This window comes from Trichomonas vaginalis, chromosome IV, assembly GCF_026262505.1.
Source record: "Trichomonas vaginalis G3 chromosome IV, whole genome shotgun sequence".
Taxonomy (NCBI): domain Eukaryota; phylum Parabasalia; order Trichomonadida; family Trichomonadidae; genus Trichomonas; species Trichomonas vaginalis.
The window spans coordinates 10,217,285-10,242,950 of NC_067206.1; the positions used below are offsets into that span (position 1 = coordinate 10,217,285).

General features: G+C 34.3%; 6 protein-coding genes and 3 pseudogenes across 9 annotated transcripts, besides 14 other annotated features; 6 read left to right on the plus strand and 3 right to left on the minus strand.

The window, feature by feature from the left end:
• Positions 1–7,136: part of a mobile genetic element that runs on past the window's edge.
• Positions 3,044–3,071: a terminal%2Cinverted (terminal inverted repeat of Mariner transposon ID:TVAGG3_0063460).
• Positions 3,044–4,345: a mobile genetic element.
• TVAGG3_0063470 lies at positions 3,140–4,265 on the plus strand (annotated as a pseudogene). Its single transcript has one exon. A coding segment is annotated over exon 1 (1,126 nt).
• Positions 4,319–4,345: a terminal%2Cinverted (terminal inverted repeat of Mariner transposon ID:TVAGG3_0063460).
• Positions 7,137–8,202: 1,066 nt separating the features above from the next.
• On the minus strand, positions 8,203–9,706 carry TVAGG3_0063480 (protein of unknown function, DUF4106 family; the record flags this gene model as incomplete). The annotated part of the gene is made up of 1 exon (XM_051221495.1): positions 8,203–9,706. A coding segment is annotated over one exon (1,504 nt), but the record flags the coding sequence as incomplete, so codon positions are not given.
• Positions 9,707–11,505: 1,799 nt separating this feature from the next.
• TVAGG3_0063490 lies at positions 11,506–12,214 on the plus strand (annotated as a pseudogene). Its single transcript has one exon. A coding segment is annotated over exon 1 (709 nt).
• A 689-nt stretch (positions 12,215–12,903) lies between these two features.
• Positions 12,904–13,448, plus strand: TVAGG3_0063500 (uncharacterized protein; the record flags this gene model as incomplete). Its single annotated transcript, XM_001299010.1, has 1 exon — positions 13,056–13,430. One exon carries the CDS (start codon positions 13,056–13,058, stop codon positions 13,428–13,430), a length of 375 nt encoding a protein of 124 aa, XP_001299011.1.
• A 282-nt stretch (positions 13,449–13,730) lies between these two features.
• Positions 13,731–14,933, minus strand: TVAGG3_0063510 (WD40 repeat-like family; the record flags this gene model as incomplete). Its single annotated transcript, XM_001299009.1, has 1 exon — positions 13,731–14,933. The coding sequence occupies one exon, from the start codon at positions 14,931–14,933 to the stop codon at positions 13,731–13,733; it is 1,203 nt and encodes a 400-aa protein (XP_001299010.1).
• A 120-nt stretch (positions 14,934–15,053) lies between these two features.
• Positions 15,054–15,853, plus strand: TVAGG3_0063520 (UBA-like family; the record flags this gene model as incomplete). The annotated part of the gene is made up of 1 exon (XM_051221496.1): positions 15,254–15,805. The coding sequence occupies one exon, from the start codon at positions 15,254–15,256 to the stop codon at positions 15,803–15,805; it is 552 nt and encodes a 183-aa protein (XP_051106482.1).
• Positions 15,854–16,201: 348 nt separating this feature from the next.
• Positions 16,202–16,829: a mobile genetic element.
• Positions 16,830–16,858: a terminal%2Cinverted (terminal inverted repeat of MuDR-4N1_TV transposon ID:TVAGG3_0063540).
• Positions 16,830–17,576: a mobile genetic element.
• Positions 17,116–17,345, plus strand: TVAGG3_0063550 (annotated as a pseudogene). Its single transcript has one exon. A coding segment is annotated over exon 1 (230 nt).
• Positions 17,543–17,576: a terminal%2Cinverted (terminal inverted repeat of MuDR-4N1_TV transposon ID:TVAGG3_0063540).
• Positions 17,577–17,636: a mobile genetic element.
• Positions 17,605–17,630: a mobile genetic element.
• Positions 17,605–17,630: a terminal%2Cinverted (terminal inverted repeat of MuDR-7_TvMULE4 transposon ID:TVAGG3_0063570).
• Positions 17,637–19,236: a mobile genetic element.
• A 553-nt stretch (positions 19,237–19,789) lies between these two features.
• Positions 19,790–19,989: a mobile genetic element.
• Positions 19,832–25,666: part of a mobile genetic element that runs on past the window's edge.
• On the plus strand, positions 22,022–22,249 carry TVAGG3_0063610 (uncharacterized protein; the record flags this gene model as incomplete). The annotated part of the gene is made up of 1 exon (XM_051221497.1): positions 22,022–22,249. One exon carries the CDS (start codon positions 22,022–22,024, stop codon positions 22,247–22,249), a length of 228 nt encoding a protein of 75 aa, XP_051106483.1.
• TVAGG3_0063620 (organellar and viral DNA polymerase type B) lies at positions 23,789–25,093 on the minus strand (the record flags this gene model as incomplete). The annotated part of the gene is made up of 1 exon (XM_051221498.1): positions 23,789–25,093. A coding segment is annotated over one exon (1,305 nt), but the record flags the coding sequence as incomplete, so codon positions are not given.

Sequence of the window (25,666 nt, forward strand, 5' to 3'; positions counted from 1 at the left end):
CAATCTAAACAATCAGTATCCTTTATACATACTACTTAGACTTCTTTATAATATCTTTGAAACGAATTGACGGTTTGTCAAATTGACCAGAAGTACTACAAATAACAAACTAACTCATAGAATGGGTTCTTCTCATCTAGTTCTTGTTGTTGTGCAGCCATTTTAAGATTAAGTGAAAGTCTTACCCGACCCAGGTGGTGCAATTAGACCTGTTTATACCATTCTGAGCAAATAAGAACTTGTCATGTATAGGCTTTATCTGAGCATTTTCTAACTTCCTCTTGTTCTTATTTAAAACATTCTCAAATTTTTTTTGTCAATGTCAGCAAACTTTTTTTCTAACATATTTTTAGAAAAATATAAAATTTTTATCTTTTAGAAAATGTCTAGCGATTTCGCTATTCTATATTCGAGACAAGCTTTTTGACAGCAAAACATCTGTCGACCATAAAATCTTTACAGTGTCTAAACAAGAAAGGGGAATTTGTTCTAAAAGTTCTGTTTCTGGGAATATGACAAGAACCATAAACATTAAGCAGAGCAGTCTTAAAATTTGTCAATGACAGACTTGTTGACAGAGATGACGCCGATTGGAAAGATGAAGTCCAACAAAAGTTCTTTAGAATGCAAGAAGACACATGCGCTGTTCTTGAAGATGAAATAGAAAACAGAATAGAAGAGCTATTAAGGACAAAGAAACTTTTACATAAATATAGTTGCGCCAAATTTGACATTAACTCCACCCGAAAAGAAGAAGAGAGAAAAGAAAAGAAAGAAGTAGAAGAAGAGAAGAAAGAACCAGAGCCAATTCCAGAGAAAAAGAAATTTGACATGTAAAAAATAAAATATTATTTTTAGAACATTTCTGGGTCAATGTCAAGTTCTCTTCCTCTTTAGAGAGTAAACCACTGGCTTAGACTCTAAAATCTTTTACCCAACTTACCTTGAACTTCAACTATCTTAGACTCATAATATTCATAGTCGTCTGCTTTCTTTGGTTCATAAGGTATAACAAGTTTGTATGCTTTGCCTTCTTTAAGGTTTGAGAACCTTTCTGTCAAAACTTTCTTTGACTGTTAACAAACCTTCTATGTCTAATGTCTTCAAATTTCGCACCATTTTTAGTCACAATAGCAAACTTAACTGTTCGATGTTCCAAACTTTGCTGAATGAAGACTTTTCAAAATGGTAGAAGTATAACATTCAAATATGTGAATGGGTCTAGTTCTTCTTTAAGTCCTGACATGACTTGTTTACTGAGATGAATTTCGTATCTTTTCTATCTCGGATAAAAAATATTTTTTTTAAAATTTACTCAGAAAAATTTTTCTTTGTATATACACCCATTCGTACGTCTAAAAGACTTTTGACATTGCCAAGAATGTTACGTTTAGACGCTGCCATATAAACCATATTCTTGACAATATTGTTTATACGAATCGTACAATGACCTTTCATCTAATGACACAAAGTCAGTTTCATCTATGAAACAGTTCATATACACTCTTGTTTGCTTCTACAAATGTTTGTCTCTCTTCGGTATGTGGAAATTTGTCTTTGATTGAACTTAGAAATATCTAATGTCATGAAATATGAGAACAAGTGGTTGTAAAAGTCAGATGTCAAAGTTTCTGCTAAGTCGTCAAAATATTCTGTATCTTGCATATGAGAATCTGACGTTCTGACAACTACATATCTTCTGTCAGAACTTTCTAACTTCATCGGAACAGCATTGTTTGAAACCATAATGAAGTTTGCAACATTTTCACAAACTCTTTGGTCTTTTACTTTCTTTCAAACAACTCCAACTTTTGTCTGTTATAAGACTCTTCAAAGCATCTGAGTTCAAAACTTTTGTTGTATCTATACTTTGAAGTTCATTGCAAACTATAAGTTTCATTTCTCAATAGAAGAGTTAAATTTACCGCAGATGTTTTCTAAGTTTGTCATATTCGGATTCGAATAAACCTTCTAACAGTTTGCACAAGATATCTGTAAAGAATGTGTTCTTACCTGTTCCTTGTTTTCCAATTATAATGAGAGCAGTTTCATTTTTAGCACTTGGATGTTGTAAGATGTTTGCAAACCAACATTAAGATATTACTCATAAACCTTTTCGTTTCCATGCATATAATTTCTTTGACATGGTCTAACCAAGCTTCTATAATATTTCTTTCCATTCTACTTGTTCATATTTATATCCAGTTGAAGATAGAATAGAAGTTTGGAGATGGTGTATAAAACTTTATTACCACGAACTGAAAAATCTTCAAGTTTTGACAATAAGATATCCCAAGCATCTAACATCTTCATGCCAACTTGTTACGACTTTTAGTTTTTTAAGTTTCTGTCTACATTCTTGTTCTGAAACTATTGTCGCTTTAGGTTTTGTAAAGACTAACATCCCATTCTTTCATAACATAACATTCTGGGGCAGAGTCGACATAAATGACTAAACGTTTCAAATTCTCGACTGCTTTGTTATAGTCTCGAAATGGACACATATTTCTGAATGCTTGGAAGTCATAAAAATCTGAAACATCTATTCTGTACATTTTATAAAAATAAAAAATATTATTTTTTTTATTCTTGACTTTGTTGTTCATTTGTTGCATTTGTTGTTCTTGAGCTATTTGTGTTTGAAGTTGTTCTTTGTAATACAATACTTTCACCGGTTGCATCTTCCAATTCGAAACTTTCTGCCGTCATTGACAAATACATAGGACATAAAAGTTTTACAGGAACAAAGTTTGCGTCAACTAATGTCAACGTTATACTTGCCAAAGTGTTTGAGTTCACTAAGGTTGAAAATTCTGCATTCGAATGAACAATAGGCAAACCAGCAGAGAAAGTATTGTTTATACGCATAAGTATCTTTTGGTCATAATAGTTTCTGTCGACATTCGAATAACACTTTGAACCTAAGTTTGAAACAATATATAAGATTGGTGTGCTTAATGTCAATGGAATAGACATTCCTTGTATGACACCTTTTCCTGTTATAGGAAACTGTTGGTAGTAAAAACCAGAAATAAGTTTTGTATAGGGTGTCCAAAGGTGCGTTTAGCACAGCGCTCTATATGAGACTATTAAAGGAGATATATGCTGATTATAAATATATAATAAAAAATATGAATATATGTATATGATGAGTAAGTTGTATTTTGGCGCCATGCCGGGATATAAAATGAATTTTGAGACAAGAGGCGGTTTCGCGGGAAATTTTGGCGGGATTTTTTTCATTTTTTTAATGAATCATAAAGAAAACATCCTCGCTCTTGCAAAAAAATGCAAAGACTGTAAAAAATCTACGAGACATTGGTAAAATGCTTCGGTATGGATGCTCCTAGCTCCACTGTAACGTATCATGTTTAGGATGTATCACTTCATGAACAAAAAGCGCCCATCATAAAAAATTGACAAAAAATTCGCCGGATCAAAGAAAAATCAAAGCAATTCTTCAAGCGCTAGATGAAGACCCAAGAGCATCACTCAGAAGATAGAGGAGATGACAAAGATACCACGTACAACAGTCAGTTATTATCTGCACAATTATTTGAACTACAAACTAGCGTATACACGTTGGTTCCGCACAACCTTAATTCAGTTCAAAAAAAATCTAGAGTCCAAGCTTCGAAAGAGCTCCTCTCTATATTGGGTGCGTATCAATCCAAGAAGTTTCGCTTTTTAGTAACAGGGACGAGTCTTGGTTTCAATATGCAACAGAAGCCAAATCATGTGGATCCCGAAGGATGAAAATCCACAAACATTCCCGAAGAAAAAAATTGACACACCAATGATGATGTTGTCGGTTTTTTGGGGCGTGAATGGCATCATTGCAATGATATTTCTTCAAAAACCTAATACGATGAATGCTCAGTATCTAATTGACAATGTTCTTACTCAAATTATCAATTCTGATGAGTTTGAGAAATCCAACAACAAAAACAAAAGTTTGCAATTCATTTTGATAATTCAAGAGTTCACAAAAGTCATAAGGGTAATGAATTACTTGGTGGAAAACAATGTCAAAGGTGTTCCAAACCCAATTTATTCACCTGATTTGCACCCTCTGACTTTTATTTATTCGGGCACGCTAAAAAAGAGAGCTGAAGGACGCGAATTCGCGAGTCCAGATGATCTTGAAAATTTTGTAAGAGAGCAATTTGAGCAATTTTCTCATGATGATTTAAAGCGTGTCTTTTCCAAGCCTGGAATCGATCGCTGCGAACGCTGTGATTGAATCCAATGGTGATTATATTTAAATAAACTTTATATATATGTAACTTGTTTATTTCTATTCGCAGTATTCAGGTTTGTGCTAAAACACACCTTTGGACACCCTTATTTAGTCATTATAGTAAACTCAGTCGGACATCCAAACATAATGAAACCTGCTCTAGTTGCAGCACATGTTACACCCGTACTTAAAGTATTAAATAAGTCAACAAAACCTGTTGGTGGTATATCTGAGTAAGTATCTTCAAAGGAGTATTTTTACCATTCACAACAATAAAGTCTTCTGGTGTCAAAAGAGCAAAACAGGCTTTAGTCGTCATTGTGTTTAAGGTTAGTTTACAATATCGTCCTGAGGACTTTGTAAGTTTGTTGTTATAGAATTATATGACTCAGGGTTTTTAGTCGTAATAGTATAAACCATTATGTCTTCTGCCATTTACTTAGCAAATAAATTTAATGAAATGTTGTGGTCGTCAAATATTTTTATAACGTCTGGGAAACTATATTTTAAGTTCAACGTTTCACCTCCTTTCATAACGTATATCTTGTCAATGACATTATATGAAACACCACAGCAACAATGTCGGGTTCTATTTCTTTGATGTTTATATCGTCTGCCTCTGTCAAAAGTTTCAATAGTTCTTTCAAAACTTCATGAGGTGCAATGACATATGAGTTCACTTTTACAGGGTTGTGTTCGACCAAGTTTAACATTATACTTAAAGCTTGACAAATCTTCTCCTGAGTTTGAAGTTTGTCTTTCAGTTGTTGGTAGTCGTTTCGAATATCTGCAACAGAACTTAAGTCTCTGCTAACTTCAGGATATGTTGGTTCTTTTACAGGAACAATTGTTATACCATCTTCGTCTTCGTATGGTTTCCCCACTTCAACATCTCTGTCTTTGACATTGACAATAACACTTTGACTGTTTGTTTGAGTTGGTGAATTTAACTTCACATCTGCCACCGCCATTAAACCTTTTGAAACACTTACGCTTCTATTTTTCGGAAATGACATTTTACTTAGAATAAAAAGATGGACGTATTCGGATATCTTATTGAATTGAAGCAGAACAAAGTTTATACTCACAAACAATACAATACATTGACAGAATAGTTCTTTACACAAACAATGGAAAATGTTATAGAATAGCAGTCTTTGCTGAACCTAAATATTTTCATAAAGCAAAGAAAGTTGGTATAACTGAAATGGTGAAAGTTCTTGAAGCAGACAAAAATATAACTTCAAAACTTACAGATATTCTAAAGGAAAGTTTATAATACAATATTATGTCAAAACTGGCGTACTGTCAATATTTGACGGAGAGAAGTCAGTTCAAGAACAACTTACTGACCTGCTGCCAAAATCTGCTCGATGGAAGCTGTCGTTATGCCAATCTGAGGAGCCCCAGCAGGTTTCATCGAACGAATCTTCAAAAGAGCATCTTCCGTGAAAAGTGCTATTGGTTTTGTAAACTTCTTTGCTTTCAATTCATCTGGACCGTCTCTGTCACCAGTATATTGTATTTACTGTACCAACAGTTGAAATACCACCCATAAAGTCTTCTGAGTCAGCAAATGGAATGCCAAGCCAAAAGTTTGAACGGTCTCCATTTGTATATTGAGTTTTTTGACCTCCTGTATGAGTCCATACTTTCACATATGGCATAATAGAACTTTGCATTTCAGGGTTAATGGTTGTTGTGAAGTTGTTGTTAAAGTTCATAGCATCTAATGTCAAGTTGTATGACCTCATATCCTCAACTGTAGAATATTCTTCTCTTGGATATATTTGCCATCTATGTTTATATGATATTTAATACCAGGGTTGTAGAAACAAGAATAGTCATTTATAGTTCGTCTGAACAGTACAAACATAGTATCTGCATGTTTCATTGCAGTTGTTAAAGCAATATCTGTTCTTGCACCTGGGTCAGCACTTTGGTTTCCAACTTCACCTGCAAAGTCTTTGACAGATATTTGGTGTATAGGGAACATAAGTGGAACTGCAATATATTTGGCAGCTAAAGCATTTGAAATATCTGGGTCCAACATATAGACTGCAAGTCTGCTTTCTATTCTCTTGCATTCAAATTTTTCGCATGTGAACTTAACTGGGTCCCAAGCATCTCCAGCAGCATTGAAATAATAGTTTACTTCATTGTTGAAGTTTGAGAAACCAAAGTCTAAGTCAACTTTGTCTTTGCAAAATTCGGCGAATGACGTTTTATTTGTTCCCTTTACGTCTGTAAGAGTGAATGGGTCTTGTGTTGGTGCAATGACTAAGTTATTTTTGCTTGGAGTAAGTTCGATAGAAATTTTTCCTGCCCAGTTTGGCAAGTATCTTAAAAACCTGAAGATGAGGAAAGATGACAAAGGAACTCTAAGTTTCAGTTTTACTTTAGTGGCAGCATTTCCATCTGAACCAGAAAGGTTAACATAAACTCCTGGAACGTTAGGGTCAAGTCTTCTTATTTTCTCAATATTTGCATACTGGTCTGTTTGTTCTCTAGCTTGTGGTTGTACTGAGTTTCTCAAAGCGAACCATTCATAGTTTGCCCATGTTACTGTTTGAACTAAGTCAGAGTTAGAATATATCTTATATCCCATGAAAACTTCTGGAGCATATTGGTATCCGACATAGAAAATTCCATTGCAACCTTTCTTGTCAGACAACTTGGCAGAAGGTTTTATTTCAATGTCTTGTTCCACGTATAAGAATGAGTTGTCAATAGAAATAATATGAAACCTGTCGCAAGCAATATCTACTGTTGTTGAAGAACCTTCTCCAAACTCACCTACGTTTCCATAAGAAACAGCAGTTGTATATTCGTAAGTTCCAGGAACTATTTCTGACCTTCTAATGGCATTGTCGCATTCGTTATACCATTCGGAAACATTTCCGTTCATGGCATCCAAAACTGTTGGCGTTATATTCTGAGCGGCGTACATTTCATATGGGTAAAAATATAGAATAGTTGGATTTATATGTCATAATAGAACCCACTCGGACCAAGCTTTACTTTCTTCCTGACTGAGTTTTTAACTCTTCTTTTTCCTTCATTGCCACTACTTTCACTAGATGAAGTTACTTCTTCACTACTTTCACTTTGTTCTACTCTTCTCTTCTTCTTTGGTGTCGCTTTTGGTAACTTGCCCTCTGCTTCAAGTTGTTGCATCTTTGCCTCATGTTCACCTAGTATGTTGTAAATTTCCCATGTCCTTTTTGCCTTTGGGCTCTGGTCGCCCATCTCAGGTAACCTATATCCTAGAAAGATTTTGTCATAGTTTGTATTTGAGTCTTCGCGTATTGTTTGCATGACTCTTTCCTGAGTTTCCGGTTCAAGCTCTTCAAACAGAGCTTGTCCATATGGAATAAGCTCGTTTCCAAATATATGTTTTTGTAGCCATTCTGGTTTTCTTTCCATGTTACCAATAATATCTTTTGTGAATGGGAAAGCTTTTACCCAATGTTTCAGTCTTGCGTCATTTATTTCTGTAGTTGGTTTTATTTTGTCAAGGAACATGTTTTTCAATACTAACATTTCATTTGGTACTGTCCATTTGAGTTTTCTTAAATATTCATCCCTTCTCGGTTCATTGTCTGCAAAGTAAGTTTTTATGACATTTTGCAAACTTTCGTTTGCAAGGTCATGTACAATAGGTTCTCTTCCTTCTCTCTCCCTAACTTTCTTTCTAAACTCTTCACCAAATATACCATCTCTATGGTTCTGTGTAGTTCTTTGAGATAAATGTTCTAGAACGTCAGGTGTTATATTTCCATCAGCCATGTTCATTTCATACTGGTCCAAAATATCTGCATCTTTCATATCTTTCAATGGCATTAAAGCCGCGCTGAAAATACCAGCTATATCTGGTTCACCATTCACTTCCATTGCGTCTACAACTTCTTGGAATTGTGGTTGTAAGTTTATGAACCACCTATCCGGATTAGCTTTATGACCCCATCTCATTGTAGTTCCATAGTCTGCAGAAACAAAAGTAGGTTTGTTTCCATATTGGTTAGGTTCTGAATGAACTTTAAACAATGTTTCATTTCTATATGTTTTGTTGAAATTTAACCTTTTATTTTCACCGAGTTCAGCCAAAGATTGAACGTTATATGGTCGTAAGTAAAAAGGATTATTGTATTTGCGTACATTTTCTTTCAGTACTTCCATTCTATGCTGAATATTTTCATCTGATGTTGGAGTCTTTTGTATGTCGGTGAACATTTTTCGATATTCTTCTACTCTGTCAGCCGAATTTTTCTTAGACGCTTGGAAAGATTCCATATTCTCCTCATAATCTTGTTGAGGGTCAAGATTTTTCGGCTGTTCCAAATCTTCATCTAGTTCTGTGAAGTTAGTTTCCAAAGGAGGGACTTGTTCGTTTCCTTCAGGCTCTTCTAGCTGTTGTTGCTGAACTATTTCTTCCATGTCTGGTTGTATCTGAACTTCTTCCTGTTGAGTTTCTTGTACCTCATCTGGTGGCATTTCATATATTCCGAGACCGTTTTTAAAAAGTTCCCTATCTAAGTCATCCGGACTCATAAACCTTTCTTCTTTCGTTCCGTCTCTATTTTTTACGCGTTTCATGAAGAGAGTTGAATTATCATTTAGCTCTGACATCAAATATCTCGGAGTAAATTCATCCATGTCATTTGGATGATATGCTATTAAATCATATCCCTTAGCGAGCTTGTATTTTCCAGGTTTGAAATTATATCCCATTTGGTGCTGAACCATAAAGCTAAATAGGTTCGGGTCAGTATTTCCTTCCTTGAACTTTTTAATAGCTTCTTTATATCTGTCACTAAAGTCAAGAGTATCTGGGTAACCATAATCTTCCTTAAGCATTTTTAAGAATTCTTGGTTTCCTTGTTCTCTACTTCTTTTATGTCCTTGCTCTGTTTGTGGTTGTTGTGGTGCTGGATTTTGAACTGTTGGTTGTTGTTGGGGTGCTGGATTTTGAACTGTTGGTTGTTGTTGTGGTGCTGGATTTTGAACTGTTGGTTGTTGTGTTGGTTTTGGTGCATGCCTGTGTCTGTGTCCATGTGACGATGTAAATGTTTTAGGTAGTCCTGGTGCAGGTGCTTCTCTTGGAGGGTTTGGTGGTATATAAGTTCCACTAGCTAGTATATAAGTTCCACCAGCTGGCACATATGTTCCATCTGCAGCATAATGTCCTACCTGACTTTTCGTTCTTAAGAAAGCATTTACTAGGTCTGTTTTGGTCTGTTGTAACTCTTTTTCTTGACTTTCCACAACAGTTGCTCTAACGGCGTCATAGGCACTTTGAACTGCCTGTCTCGTTGCTGCATCTGTTATTTTCGTCATATTTTGTGCTACTTCTCTTAACTCTTTGTCGAAACCTTCAGACTTCAGTTTCTTTCCAGATGAGAAGTCGTTCACTAGTTTCACCTTACTATGAAGAGCTTCGAAGGCATTCTTAAAGTCAGCATTCATTAAAGCTTCATTTGAACTGTCTTCATCCGCTTGTATTTTTGTCCTTATTGACCCTATAAGTTGGGCTGCTTTAGCGTTGGCTTGGGCATCTAACCAGTCATTATTAGCTTTTATAATATCTGCGCTTTTCATTGCCTTTTGCATGGCTGCGTCGTTATTTTTACTTTCTTGTGCTAAGTTTTCATACTGTACGGTTTGGTTTTGCAACTGTAAAAGTTTTTCTGCCTTTACATTTGCTTCAACTTCTTTTTATACTCATCGCTATCCATATATGTCTTCAGGGCTTTTTGTTTTATCTCTTCATCTTTCAGTACTTTATATTGAGTAGTATGGTTTTTCAAATTTATAACATCTTGTTCCATTTTTGCTACTTCTGCTGCTTTTTCTGACACTTTTTTCGCATATTCCTCTGTACTTAGTTCTTTTCAGTTGTTCTTCTTTCTTCTTTTTCTCTACGTTTAACTCATTGAGTTTCTTTGTGTGTTCTGTCATATTCTAGTTTTCTTTTCGTTTTCTTATTTGTTTCTGTATGTTAGTTTGACTTTTTGACATCTGTTATTTGATTTTGAGTGAACTCAAATTCATTTGACTTTGAGGGTTATAAGCTGTTCCGTCTGCAGCTCCACCATAGCCTGCCATTTTCGCTAAAAGTGCCGCTCTTAAACCTCCACTCTGTGCACCAATAAACTCGGTTTAAAAGCATAGGGTTGCTTGACATTTGTTGCAACATAGTGGGGTCATTCATCATTTGTTGTTGCAACTGTTGTTGTGGTGTCAGTTTTTACTATTGGATGTTTCAATGCCCCTTCCTCTTACGTATATTTTACGTAGCTTACGTGGCATTTTAAGTGAAGTTAAAAAGCGTTTTTGACAGATGTTTATATAACACTTTTGTTCAGCACAAAAAACTACTCGGTCAAAGTGTCAGTTTTGTAAAATAACCGTCCTTCTCATTCTATAAGGAGAAAAGGCTTCTCAAAGTATACTTCCTTGGAACGCCTGTAACTTTTCCTGTAGCGACGATAGACCTTTACTTGTCCGGACAAAGTTATACTATTTTTGAGTGCTCTACAAAAAAGTCAACGGCGACGACTCTCAAAAACCGTTGTGTAAAAAGTTTTACGTTGGACAAAAAAGTATATATAGAAAAAAAAAACGTTTATAGTTCATTCAATATTTGAGATGGAACGGTTTGCCAACGGTAACTATTAAATAAAATAAAAAAATAGAGGGGGTTACTGTTGACAAAAACCGTTTATTTCAAACTTTTCTATGAGTGGTCCGAAAAAAAACAGTTCATTTTTCATAATGGAAGGAAGAAAAAATGTCGCAGTTAAAGTTCCTACAACTTATGTCTCACCATTCTCAAAACCCTTACGACCTCCTATAATACCAAAAAACTTCTCATACAATTGCAAACAAATGTTGGAAATATGCATTTGCACAAAGAAACAGCTCAGCCAACAGGTCAGGCAACAACAACTATCGGAACAGAAGCATTTCAGAAGAAGTTCATACAATCAGACTCCAATCGAACATACAGAAAACACAACCACCCGAAAATACAGAAACACATCCAATCGAACATTCTGCAATGACACTAGGTCGCAAACACGATATCTCGCCTTTAGCAAACAATTTAAGTCTCAAATTCAAGACAACACAAGATAGCGACACTCCTCTTTCAGAGAAAGTTCGTAGAAAATACGCAAAGAAAAGGTTTAGAATTGTTAGATAGTTAAATGAAACAGTGGGGTTCAGAAGACAATCGAGATTATAACGAGATGTTTCAAGCTGTCATGGATGCCATTCAGCCTCTGAAAACGAAATCAAAGACCCTGGCGTACTTGTTGACATGTTTGCTTCATATTTACCGTTACTGCCAATCTCATAGCGTTGCAAGCTATTGACCAGTTCATTCACTTGTTTCCAAAGAACTTGCAGAAGCATTTACAAGAAGTTAAAATTGCTGAATTTGTCCGTTTATATCCAAATTCATACAATTATTTGGAAGAATTGAATGAACATGGTGAAAGGTCATTCTATTTATATTTCTACACAAAAGACAACCAGTCAAAACGACTATACTGCATTGAACCTATGCCTCAATTCTTAGACAATTTCCACGTTATAACAACTGTTGCTTTAGATATTCCTGCCAGAGTTCCATATGGAGGAACAGTAACTATCTCAAGCTTTCCCAAGGGCTATAAAGGAAAGCCTCTCACAATTGCAAAATTCACACACAGCAGTTGCCAATTTGTTCAAGATGTCGAGTTCCATTTCCTCAACAATACGACTTTCATCATAGAGACTCCTCAAGAAGGTATATACAAAGTTTTCATCGCAGGATTTGTTGCTCCCAATGGCGAAGAAGAAGTCGAAGAAATCCTCACCTCAGAGAGCGAAGAAGAAGTCGAAGAAATCCTCACCTCAGAGAGCGAAGAAGAAGAAAATTTCCAAGACATTCAAGATTCAGAATATACCGAATAAAAAAAACAATTTAAGACTAAAAATTTAATTTTATTGTAATATTTTTATTTTTTTCATCTGGTCTTTGTATCATTCCTCCTCTAGTTTCTCCGGGGCTAGAGGGCGCAACGCGCCTGGAAGCCCCACTACCTTTTTTTTTTTTAAATAATTATAAATTTCAAGTTAAATTTTAATTTTGATAAATAATTTAAATTTCAAAATATCAAGTTCAGTTCGACTATGTATGTAGTAATTCCTCAATAAAGTGCCAAAACCCTATTAAAATATATGAACATTTTCAACATTTTAATGTTTTTATTTAAAAATTTGATGGAATATGAGCTTCAAACAATTATTATGTAAATAAAAATAATTAAATATATGTATTTATTCGTATTACAACCGTAATAAGTCGATTCTTCCTTTCTTCTACTGAGGTTTGAATTTGATTTCGAATTGTAAAGAGATTCAAAGGGAAAATACTAGCGGAGAAAAACTACCTCCATGAAAGGGTCATAATGGAGTCAAGTTGTATTTTTTGATATTTTTTGCTTTTCGAGCCTAAATAGGTAGCCAAGATAATGCCTAAAAATAAGGTTCTAAATTCTGAAGTTTACATGATCCTCTCGTGTGCACCCTTAAGATAGATTTAATGATTTCAATATACCTTGATAATCCTCCTACTTGTTCTTTAAAAAAAAAATCACAAATTCAGAGAGGAATCCCTGACTACTCCGATTTTTACTTCAATATAGATGCTTTCACCCCCTTATATTTATGGACTCACAGATACACAAATGTAAGAAGCATTTAAACACTATACAAAGGATTATAGGGGGAGTTTCTTGCTCTTTCCGACGAAAGATTTAAACGGCAAATGTATGAATACTTCCAATTAGAGACCGAAATGAATTTCAGATTCTTAGTGAGGCATAATATACTAAGAAAAGAATCTTATTTGCCGTCAGAAACAGAAAAAGAAAAAAGAAAATTATATTACATTGCTAGAACAAGCGAATTTACAAATCTTATATATGAACTAGATAATTTGAGTCAGAATATAGATAGATGCTACCAAAATGTCAGATTTTTAATTCAAGATCAACTAGGGTTTCGAATATTCTGTAAAAAACATTATGGTGGCAGAGCTACTGAAGAGGCAACTGCTGCTTGGGCAAAAATGGAAACAAAAGAAAAATCTGCTTATCTTGACGAAGAATTAAAGAAAAAGGCAAAAGAATTAAATTTGTGATGTAAAAATTATACGTATATGTTCTATTCTAAAATGTTGTCTATCTGTTTTATAACATTCTTTTGATTTTATTTAGAATTTTTTCCTGAGATCTTTATATAATATGAATATATATAGAAACTAATTTCAACATATTTCAGCTTCACATGTTGAATATGGTTTATGCTGTTTTGTTCTGAGATTTTCGCATTCTATTGTTGGGAAAGTCGTATTATTGGAAATAGAAAAGATAGATAATATTTAGTAAGGAAACAAAGATATTTTAGAATAAAACTTTAAAAAACAGCAAATAAAATATAATTATTTGATCATCTCATTAAATGAACATGCCCACATAGTAAGCATTGAAGCATTATCACATGTGATAAATGAGCCAACAAATTTACCAACATTTACGCAGTCGTAAACAATTGATCCCTTATGTTGCAAATTCTGAGAAGGACCATTCTTTGGCCATACGATAGCGCGACCATCTGTTGATCCTGATACAATAAAATCGTTTTTAGACGAAATTGAGACGCAGCAAGAGCCAATTATTGATCCCATGATTGGAGCACGAACAAACTCTTTGTCAACGAACAGAGGAAGCTCATTTCCAATAGTGCGAACAATGCCATCAAAGGAAGTAACTGTAATTTCGCTAGTTCCAGAGATTTTCGAAATTGCTAATTCTGCTTGTGAAAGTTGTATTGACTGGTAGGGTTTCCACATTCTTGGATCTATAACAAGTATCTTTCCGTTTTCTGTTCCGATCAACAATCCGAGATTTGTTTTAGCAATCGTTGTAACAATGTCGTAATTATCGATCGACTGAACTGTAGGCTCTCTTGGGTCGGAGAAGAAAATTATGTTCGTGCAGGAAGCAATGGCAAAACAATTATCTACAATTGTGTGGGAAACAGAAGGACATTCTAGAGCAATAGAGTTATATTTGGCTGTAGTTATATCCCAGATCTTTAGTGTCGAGTCTAATGAAACAGAAGATAGATTGGATGAATCAATCCATTTGACAGAAGTAACTGGTCCTCTGTGACCTACTAATGGTGTAGATTGCTTTGTAAGAGGATTTTTCTCTTCTGCATCGCTGCTTGATTTTTCTGTTGAAAATCGGTATAATGTACCTGATGAATTTCGATTTTTTTGCTTTGAAGTTGTATCTGAGTCATTTTCTGGTTGCTCAGCTGACCACAAAGAAATTGCGCCATTTAGTTGGCCAGCAGCTATAAAATATCCATCTTCAAGACAAAGAGCTGGAGCATCAAGAACTACAGAGCCTGCTGAAGCAAATCCTGTTGTTGGATGAACTTCTCTATTGTCTTTTGATATTTCGAGAAGATCATTGCATACAGTTACAGAAGGCATAACATTAACAAGTCCTTTCTGCAGTGTACTTGAGATTTCTTTAACTTTTTCTTCGGCATCTTTAACAAGAAGTTCAAGATACCTATTCTGCTCTTGTAATTTTAAGTTATCCTGCTGAAGAAGATGATGATGCTTTAGCATTGTTTTACAAAATTTACAAAAATTTACAAAATCTATATCTATTATAAAAGGTATATACTCTAGATTTGCCAATCGATTATAAACACAAAAAATCCTGGCAATTTTTCCTAAAAAAATGTTGATTTATCTCCTCTCAGAATCTAAAACTTATGTTTTGGAGGTGAGAGGAGATGAAACAATTAAAGATATCGAAGACATCATAGTGAACGAATTTAACATCCAACGCTCCGAATTTACTTTAAATTTTGATTCAGAAATCGAAGTAGATGAAAAAAACAACAATTTCGGAAATATATTTATCTATAAACGAATGCATTATAATGGATCCTGCATCTAAGAATGACAAACATTCTGATTCTGATAGTGATGAGGAAGATATGAAAGATAATAGAGTATTATTACCACCGAGAACTACATATTATTACAACCAGATGTTTCCTAACCATAATGATGAGAATAACTTTCATTATGATGAAAATAAATTATATGATGATCCACCAAATATGCAAGAGCTTGTTGAAAACGTTCTAGAAATTGGTGTTTCACAGGAAACTGCAGTACGCGCTCTTAGGCTAGCAAATTACAATTTTGTTGACGCGTGCTTGCTAATAGACGAAGATTCACTTGGTGATGGAAGCTTAGAGTCATCAAAATCGAATAATGCATTGAAACCAAATTCAAACAATCAAAATCCGTCACAAATTAATCGGATTCCGAAAGAATGGCTGGAACAGCTTTCTACTAGAGAACAAGCCGAATTAACACGACTTTTTAAGAAATATGGAATAGTTGAAACTATTAGAGATGTTTATCTAGCAACTGGCTATGATGAACAAATTGCAGATAATATTTTGTCTCAATATATTAAATAAGTAAAATTTGTATGTTATTCGTAGTATTTCTCCATTTATAGTCGATTTTTTTTAATAAAATTTCTAATATTTTCATTCTGATGCTTAGAAAGCAGATAAAAACTATGAGCAATCACTGTCGAACAATTAAGATCGTATTCAATCAATTGGCATTAGAAAATGCAAATTATATTTGACGATGGGCAAAAACATCTATTACTTGATCTATGGGACAGCTTTAATAGTATTTAAGTCCATTGTTTCGAGAGATTTTTATTGCTCTCGAGATATAATTCTTGAGATGTATCAAGGCCTGCTCTAAATGTAGCAGTCACATTCCATTTGTATAGAAAATTCATTACTTTGATGAACCAATCTCTTTGATTTTCGGTAAAAATAAGAACTATGCAAATAAATGGTAAAAAAGGGGGTTGGCGTCCTAAGGCGTCCTAGTGTAAATTTCTCAAAATTGTGATATTTACATCACATTTTTGAGAGGTTTATGGGCGTCCTAAGGGAAAATTGAATAGCTAGGGCGTCCCGAATTTTCATTCTAAGATTTAAATATATTATATACTTAAGTATAATACAAGCAATATAAAAATTAAATTTTTATTATGTTAACTTATAAGAAATTTTTTTGAATTATCGTTGATTTATTGTAATCTTTCCAGGCTATATTTTTGAAATCAACTTTACCTGTCATACGCATTAATGTAGTAGATGTCCAGGTGTAGCTATTATATCCCAGCAACATTGGTATTTTATCATTGTAAGATATCAAAATGAAGTGTTTTTTCAGATATAATTTTTCGTAAATTTTTCAAAAATAAGATGGTAAAAAAGCCTCGACTTGCTCGAAAAATAACAATTTTTTTACTTGTAAAAATAACCCTTTTACAGCATGGGCAGCTATTCAATCACTATTTCTTTTTCTAAAAGTATATTTTTCAAAAAAAATTAAGATCAAATTCGACAATTTCTTGATGAAAGCAAAAATATTACACATACTTCTAGATGCATGGGATAAAATATGCAATTATTCGAGTGCGGGACAAATTTGCCAGGTGTCACTTTTTCAATAACCTTAAATTACGCTTTTCTAATTTTTTAAAATAACCTTAAATTATATTTGAAGAAATTATGTCTATGATATATGTTTTATGCTAGAATCTTGGAGTTTTCATGCACTACACAAGAGCTCCAAGGTTCCAAGAGTGAATGCTCAATACTGAGACGAAGAATGGCTTCGCCGAATCTTTGATCAGCAGAGGCCAAATGAAAAGGCCTCTGCTGATGGATTCTCAGGAGCCCTGAGGCTCCCTTTCGTAATGATTGGGAGCCTTGGGACTCCTGAGACGAAGAATGGCTTCGCCGAATCTTTGATCAGCAGAGGCCAAATGAAAAGGCCTCTGCTGATGGATTCTCAGGAGCCCTGAGGCTCCCTTTCGTAATGATTGGGAGCCTTGGGACTCCTGAGACGAAGAATGGCTTCGCCGAATCTTTGATCAGCAGAGGCCAAATGAAAAGGCCTCTGCTGATGGATTCTCAGGAGCCCTGAGGCTCCCTTTCGTAATGATTGGGAGCCTTGGGACTCCTGAGACGAAGAATGGCTTCGCCGAATCTTTGATCAGCAGAGGCCAAATGAAAAGGCCTCTGCTGATGGATTCTCAGGAGCCCTGAGGCTCCCTTTCGTAATGATTGGGAGCCTTGGGGCTCCTGCAGCAGAGTATCGCTCCGCTCCATTAAATTTTCTAAAAAAAGTGCCGTGTGGCAAATTTGTCCTGTTCCCCATCTTTATTATTTTTTTTATTCCTTTGAAAAGTGACACTGGATAGTTTGTCCCTTTCTCCAATTATTCAATCAATTCGCATGATTTGAAAAAAAAATCTAAATTTGATAAAAATGTAGAAATTTTTTATTTTTAACTTGAGATTCGATTTTTTTGATCCAATTTGTGAATTTTTTTTTGATCGGAATTTCAATTAATTTGTTGATCAAAAATGACCTCACAATGTTTGATCATAAGTGAAGTCATCTTCATGGGTATTTAGAAATTCCAAGAGAAATTGCTTATTTCTCGCAGATGTAATATCTGAGAAAATCGAATTTAAATATTCATAGAAACCCAAATCATTCTCCGGTTCGAATAATTCATCTGTTGCTTTTTCTGTTTTTTTCTATGAATTTTAATAATTTGATTAATAAATCTTCATCAGGAAGAATTATTGCTGCATTTGTGATAAAATTCCATATTGAGGTAATATGGCAATAATTACATTTATAAAATGTAATTTTATCCAAAATTTTTTGGCAAATTCGCATAATAGCATTAATATTTGAAGCTGAGATTAAACCTGTGATTACTTCTGTAACTTTTGGAAAATCATCGCAATTTAATATCTCTTTATATTGAATTGAGAAATAAAAAAAATCAAATGGATTCATTTCTTCAATTTCAAGGAGATTGTAAAAATTGATAGAAGTGTTATTGCAACAAATTGTATTTGCAGCAAAAAATATCATTTGCTCGATTCCATTTTTGGAATAAATTTGCTGGAACAATGTTAAATTAAAACAGTTGCTTAATTTTTCTTCATTGTTTTCATAAAAAAGTAACAAGTTTGCAACTGAAATTTCAAAATTTTGATAATTGCCAGTTATTTCAGTAAATATATATATTTGCTTTTCTTCATCTAAAAATGGCAAATATTGATTTGCAATATTAACTAAAGTTTGGGATAAATTGTTCCAGTTTGATTTTACAATTTGTGAGCACATTATGTAATATGTAAATTTATCCGCTTTGTAGGAATTTAAAATTGTTTGTTGTTCTGTTTCAGTTAAATTACTGAATTTTTCAAGATTAATATTGTGATAAAAAATAGAATCCTTGAAACATTCTGATATCTTTTCAATGTTTAAAACGGATGCTAAAAAATGTAAAAGAACTTCATCAGTCACTGTGATTTTTTTGAAAAATTTATCCCAATTCAAGCATCCAATTGATCTTTCTGTCATTGTACTTATGCATTGATAAAGTTGATTTAATGAATCCGAAGAATAATCATTATGCTTGACTAGTTGAGTTAGTTGATACAGACTGTCGTCAGCCATTTTAAAAAAATGAATAAAATTGTATAGTAAATTATATTTGTGAATTTTGTGACGCTACATTCAATCTAAGACCAATATCTCAAAGAATTCCTCATTTAAGTATTACTTTTCATTGTTTTTTAAAAAATATCTTTGCTTATTTGTTCACTTTTTTGACATTTATTATATGCTTTTTATCATATTTCCGATGATATGAATATATATTCTATATAAGAATAACGCTACATTCAATCTAAGACCAATATCTCAAAGAATTCCTCATTTAAGTATTACTTTTCATTTTTGATTCAATTTTCGAACGGTTTTCGTAAATTTTGCATCATTTCATTTTTTAAGGATACCCTTACATTGCGTAGTTAGAAAGAGAATATGATATTGTCATGATTGCTAAAGTTTTAGGCTCCAGAAATGAATATACATCAAACTGAAACAATTGATAAATTGAATGAACTTTTGAGAGGTTCTCAAATAAAAAAAATTATCTAATTTTTTACAATATTACTATTATTTTATCCACATATGTATATATAGTAATTTGAGAAAACTTTTAGGAAAAAATAAGTTTAATAAAAATCTGAATTTTACTTGTTGTGGGATTGTTATTAATTGACACTCCAGACGTATTACTAATAGTTATGCGTATGCAATTAAAGTATTTCTGATGGACAAAATGTGAGATTTATATCAGATAATTCATTTCTACTATTAAGTTATTCATTTATGAGTTTGCACTTATTCGCACTAAATAAATAACTATTAAAATTGTTTTAATTAATTGACACCAGTACAGTATACATTGTGCGTCGCCTGTAGCCTACAGCTACAGGCACCGACACAATGAAAAAAGTGACAGAAAACTGACACCATACGGGCGCGCATATGTACGCATATATGTGTAAAAATAAACGTTCATATGTAAACTAACCTTTATTCACTAGCAGGGGCTGATAAATCATAATCGTCGAGAAGTACGATAGGTGGTCCCACCTGTTTAATCTGTATGGAGAGGCAAACGTGACGTAAGAAGCATAACACTGGTTTCTCAGTATATTTAATAGACTCTGCTGTTGGCTTAACTGTAAGCTTATATGTAATAGGTGAATTAGATAACTGACCCTGTTGGAATGTATAATCAGTTTCGCAAGGGAATCCACATAAGTAATGACCTAAGTCATTTGACTCGATTCCAAATTGAGGGACTGATGTGGTTGTGATAGACCTCATGACATCATAGTTGAAGCCAACAGTATCGTTATTATTGTTAGTGGCATTTGCCTGCATCTCATAGAAGATTGGATCATTAGATGCTTGAGCCTCAGCGGGTATGTTACCATATGCTCCACAGTTCAATTGAATTTGTTCAAACAATGGATTTTCATAGGTAGTGTTATAATTAGGTGTTTTCTTAAATAGTGTATAAATGGTGTTCACATATAATGGAGTAAATGCTGCCGTGAATGTACAAGGAGTTCCTTCACCTTTAGCCATTGAACCATCCATAGTAATGCAGTCAATTCTTTTGATTGGGAAGTTTAGAGTCTTTGCCGAATATCTTGTCACCAAATCACTATAGATGTTAGGGTCCAAAGAGAATGAGTTACAGTATGTAATCATTTCAAAGAAGTTTGCATTCTTCTTAGTGAACTTAATAAACTTGGTACCAAATGATATCGTACTCTTATCGGCATTCCAAGTTACAGTATCAATAACTTTGATACCTTCATAGATAGGAGTGAAGTGATTAGTGATTGGAATATAGCTTGTAACATTGGCTTGCATGTTCGGTAATGGTAGAATATCCTGATAACTTAATGGTGTCCAAACCATACCAGCAATACTGAACTTAACCTTAAGTTGTAAGTTACCAGCAAACGCTGGAAGGAATCTAATGTTATTAAGTATTAGGAATCTTCTTAGGTCAATCTTGATTGGTATGTGGAACTTTAATGTAGTTGCACCACTAATTGGTTTATTGAACTCAATAATCTGTCCAGAACGAACTGTATCACATCTATTGAAAACATCTTTATGTCTAGCCTTACTAAATACATCAACTTTCTTAATAGCTTCTGTTGTAGATGCAGTAGAAGTAATGTAACCTTCTTCTCTAGCATTATCTTGTGTATAAACACTTTTACCATTAGCGATTAATTGATATGATTCAACAGCATAGAATGAATCAATGTATCCCAACCAAATTGCTGGAAGATGTGCACATGATTTGCCACCAGCATATTTAGTATCAATTGCTTTAATTGCTGTAACATTTGATCCTGTAGGAGCTGTCTCAACAGCTCTTTCTTTATATACTTCACCATCATATTTAGGAACTTTTTCATCAGCTGGTTCAGTTTCTGTTGTAATTATGCACTCACCATCGACATAACCACTAATGAACGTATTATATAAGTCAATCATGTTCTCACCAGGTGGTGATATGTTAAATGTAATATAACCGTTATCAATAGTATTTGTCGGCATAGCTGGCACTTTTGTTGGGACATATCTATGGTTAGTATCTCCAATAGGAACTGCCCCATCAACTTGATCGAAATAATATCTTACTTGTCTGATGGAATCAGCAATACTGTATGTATTGAGGTTATCGTTCAACATCTTTCTCAGCTATAAAAAATTTACAATCTTCTTATTCTTGGGATTATTCGTCTTATTTGTGGCTGAGGTTTAGGAGGTTCTGGTTCAGGCTCTGGTTCATCATCGAAGTGTATTCTTTTCTCTTCCATTGATTGAACATATTCTTGATTCTCTTTAGTTTCCTTCTCACGTTCAATTGGGTCCATGTTTGGTTCATTAACTACACTGTTACGTTCTAATATCTTTGTCATCATCTCTAACAACATTTTATTAGTATATGCTTGTTCTTCTTCTTTCTTCTCATCAACTTTAGGAGCTTCTTGAACAACAGGAGCTGGGGCAGGAGCTGGTGAATTCAATGGTGCCTTTCTCTTTCTAACTTGAACTGAACCATTCTTCATATGACAAACATAATATAATGGATGTTGTATTCCTTTAGCTTCATTCAATATGATTGATTGCTTTTCACTTGGTGAAAGTTTTGACGTCATTTCTATCCTAATAAAATTTTTTACTCCTAACAAAATGACTGAGAATACTTTCGACAGAGAAGCACTCAAGAATGAACTTCGTGAAGAAATACTTAATGAACTCAAACCAAAAGAACAAACACAAGAAGAGAAACCAGCTAAACCAAAGCGTAAACTCACAGAGAAACAATTAGCTGCATTAGCAGCTGGACGCGCAAAGAATCCACGAATGATTGCAAAGAAATTGAGAGAAGAGGAAGAAGCTAAGAAAAATAATAAGTAAGTGTTTAGAACTTTAACTTACGTTCAAAAGATGACTTCGTTGAAATAGTGAAGTCCTTATTTTTGTTGAAGCATGGTTTCGAACCAATGCACAAGTCAAAGGTTATCTCATCACCTTCATAAAGAGATTTGTACAATTCCACGATGCTATATTTTTCCCCAACTTTCTCAGGGAAGAACAAACCTTTCTTCTCGTCATAATGTACTTGTATCGCATCTGGGAACATTTGGTTTGCAGTAAGTGCAATTACGTCCTGTGTGATTCCCTTCATTCGACAGTGGAAAGCAATTTCCTTGAGGTCATTGGTAATTCGTCGAGGTAAGTCTTCTTTCCAACGAATATAGATCTTTGTGCCTTAGACATATGTCCTGCAGTAATCTCTGCAAAGTCTGAATGAAATTGACCCAGTGCTTTTCCAATGAGTTCTCTGTTATACCTTCTCTTGTATTCTTCTGCTAACTTATCTAAGTCCTTCTCATACAAGTGTAAACTATCTGTATCCTGATAGAACAACTTCAAGCCCAAATCTTCTGCTGTGAAGAATACTTCATTCATGATTCGTTTGGACATAGAAAGGATTGAAACACCTAATGGACAATAGTTAAAGTGACGAACGATAGGTTTAAATGACTTTACACATGAAAGTTCGGAATCGGGGATGAACTCTATTGTCTGTATGTCATTATAGTTCTTAATGATATAGTCAGTGAGCTTATTGTCCTTGATGAAACGAATCTTTTTGTCAATGGGCTTTAATATCGTCTTACCATAGATACTGTTCAAAAGAAGTTTGATGATCTCTTGTATCGGATTACCTTCCTTCTTATACTTAGCACGTAATTCGAAGAGCTTCTTAACTTCATTCCTTATTGTCATGTCCCTTTTTCCATCATAATAGTATCCATCAATGACTTTGCATGAGATCTCTTGGAACTTGATCAGATCTTGAAGCGTAATGTGGTCTACGAACATCTTGCAGCATGTATTGGAACTTCTGGCAACATGTAAGTCAGGGTTGATGTCAGGATTGACGACAATCAATGGGAATGCTGAGTTCTTACCGATCGACAAGATCTCGATCTGACAGTAAAATCCTGAGATGAACTTTTCCTTTGTTGGTTCAGCTTGGTCATCATCAAAGAGATGCTCCAACAAGTATTCACTGCTCTTCATCTCTTCTGTCATAACTTTTGGAATTCCTTCTAAACAGTAAAGTCTAGCAATTGCTGATGGATACAATGATACAGCATCGAAGTCAGTGATGAGTTCTCCTTCATTGTATTGCTTCTTGTTCTCAGCTAGCATGCATCTTCCTCCTTGAATACACTTGGAAATATATTCACGAGGTTTTCCTGCAAGATCAAAGAGATTACCGTTCTTCCAATATACTCTCTTCTCAAAGAGTTTGTTTGAGATAGAACTTATTGAAACATAATCATAAGCATCTATTTCAAACTCAGTCATGAGGTCATTGCGGAACTTAAGAAAGCCATCTCGTAAAATGCGTACATCTTGACCGCAATAGAATGACGAATAAACTTCCATGTCAAAGTGTTCATCATCAATCTTGCAATCTTCAATCTTCTCAATGTTCTCATTAAAAGCTTCAATATCTTTGACATGATTCATGGCATCATCGATGTTACCAACTTTAGTTGTATTAACTAACTCTTCCGTGTAGTAATTATATGGGAAAACTTCTTTTTCACCACTAGTGAGGTGAAACATTTCAGGGAATCTTTCCAACTTAGTTGAGATGATTGCATAAGAGTCTTTGAAGCAGAGAAGTTTTCCTTTGTACTTTCCTTGTATCTGCATCGTTTGTGAACCTTTGATGATTGGAGTTCCTGTAATCTCTTCTAACTGAGACATGAGAAAAGTGACATCGTACGATAAGTTGTGGAAATAAACTAAACTCTTATCTGGTAAAGCTTCGAGGAATTTTGACGCACAGTCACTTCCCCAAATTGATGTATAACCATCATCGTCATCTTCCATGAAACAAATGTTGTATGCTTTGTGAATGTTTCCATCAGTTGATGCTTCGAAGTCAGCAAAGAAAACATGTTCTCTTGGGAACTTCATGTCTTTCTTCGTCTCTGAACTCCAATCTTTCTTCATCCTTGCGCAATAACGCTCATTGTATGTGAGGTCAATCATTTCTTCAAGGTTCTCATTATACATCGTTGTGAAGTATGTGCAAAGTTCTCCTGTTCTAATTGGTTCGAAATAATTGTTAGCAAACAAGAGTTCAATGACTTTTGCAAGTGGTGTAACTAACTTTGAGTTAATTGCATACCTTGTTTCATATCTTCTGTTAACTAACATCTTCTTCTCTAAAGTCCAATCCTTGCACAACTTACAAACATCTTCATAGTTCTTGATGAACATTGAACTTATTGGAAGCTTTTCGTTCAACATGTAGTGGTCATACATTAATAAAAGTTCTACTGTCATCTTTGGTTCTTCATCTGGTTCATAAGTATATGAATGATTTGAATACTTCTCGTTGTATTTGATGACATGGAACCTTATTCCTGTTTCTTTGGCAATAACCTTAATCTTTGACATTGGAAAATCTTTGACACGAATGATTTCCCTCATATGATTAATTGTTGCTTCGTCAACACCAGCTTGAATACAAGCGTAGATGAAACATGAATCTTTCATCATCTTCTTTGCTGTCTCTGCATTAAGTTCGTTGAAGATCTGATACCTCTCTAAGTTAATAGGTAATTTGCATGTCCATGTCCAAAGCTGACCATTACGTGACCTGTTTCTCTTCTTTGAATGGTTTTGTTTGATGATCTTGAGTGCGATCTTTTCTTGACCTGCTGCTCTCATCGTATCTAACATAACTTGTTCTTCAGCTGTGAGTTTATATGGTGTGTACGTTCCTTTTCTCAAAGCAGAAGCATCAACATCTGAATAAGCTGTATAGTCAAAGATCTCGATCTTCCTTAACGAAGGAATACTACAAAGGAAGAAGTCATAGTTTGATTCAAGGACTTTAGATGCTAATTCTTGTACTTCTGCTATTGGAGCTTCATTAAGTAACTGATGAACTAATGATCCCATTGTATTGATGTTCAAATGACGCAAAATGTTTCTCTTCTCATCAAAGTCGTAATAGAATGTCCACTTCTGTTTGAAAAGGTCTATCTGTCCAATGAACTTTGCCATAACTCTTGGAAACATCTTGTTGAAGTAATCTTTTCCTCTTGGACTGTATTGGTCAATGTTAAACATAATGAATCTTTCTCCTGCTTTAGTTATTGGGTCTAACCATTTCTCATCAGGAAGTTTTTGACCATTAATGTTCTTAACAACGTAAAAGGCATTCTGTATTTCTTTGTATGCTAATTCGCTCTCATCAATCTTTGGTGGAGGGTCTGAGTATATTGGTTGCATCTCCAT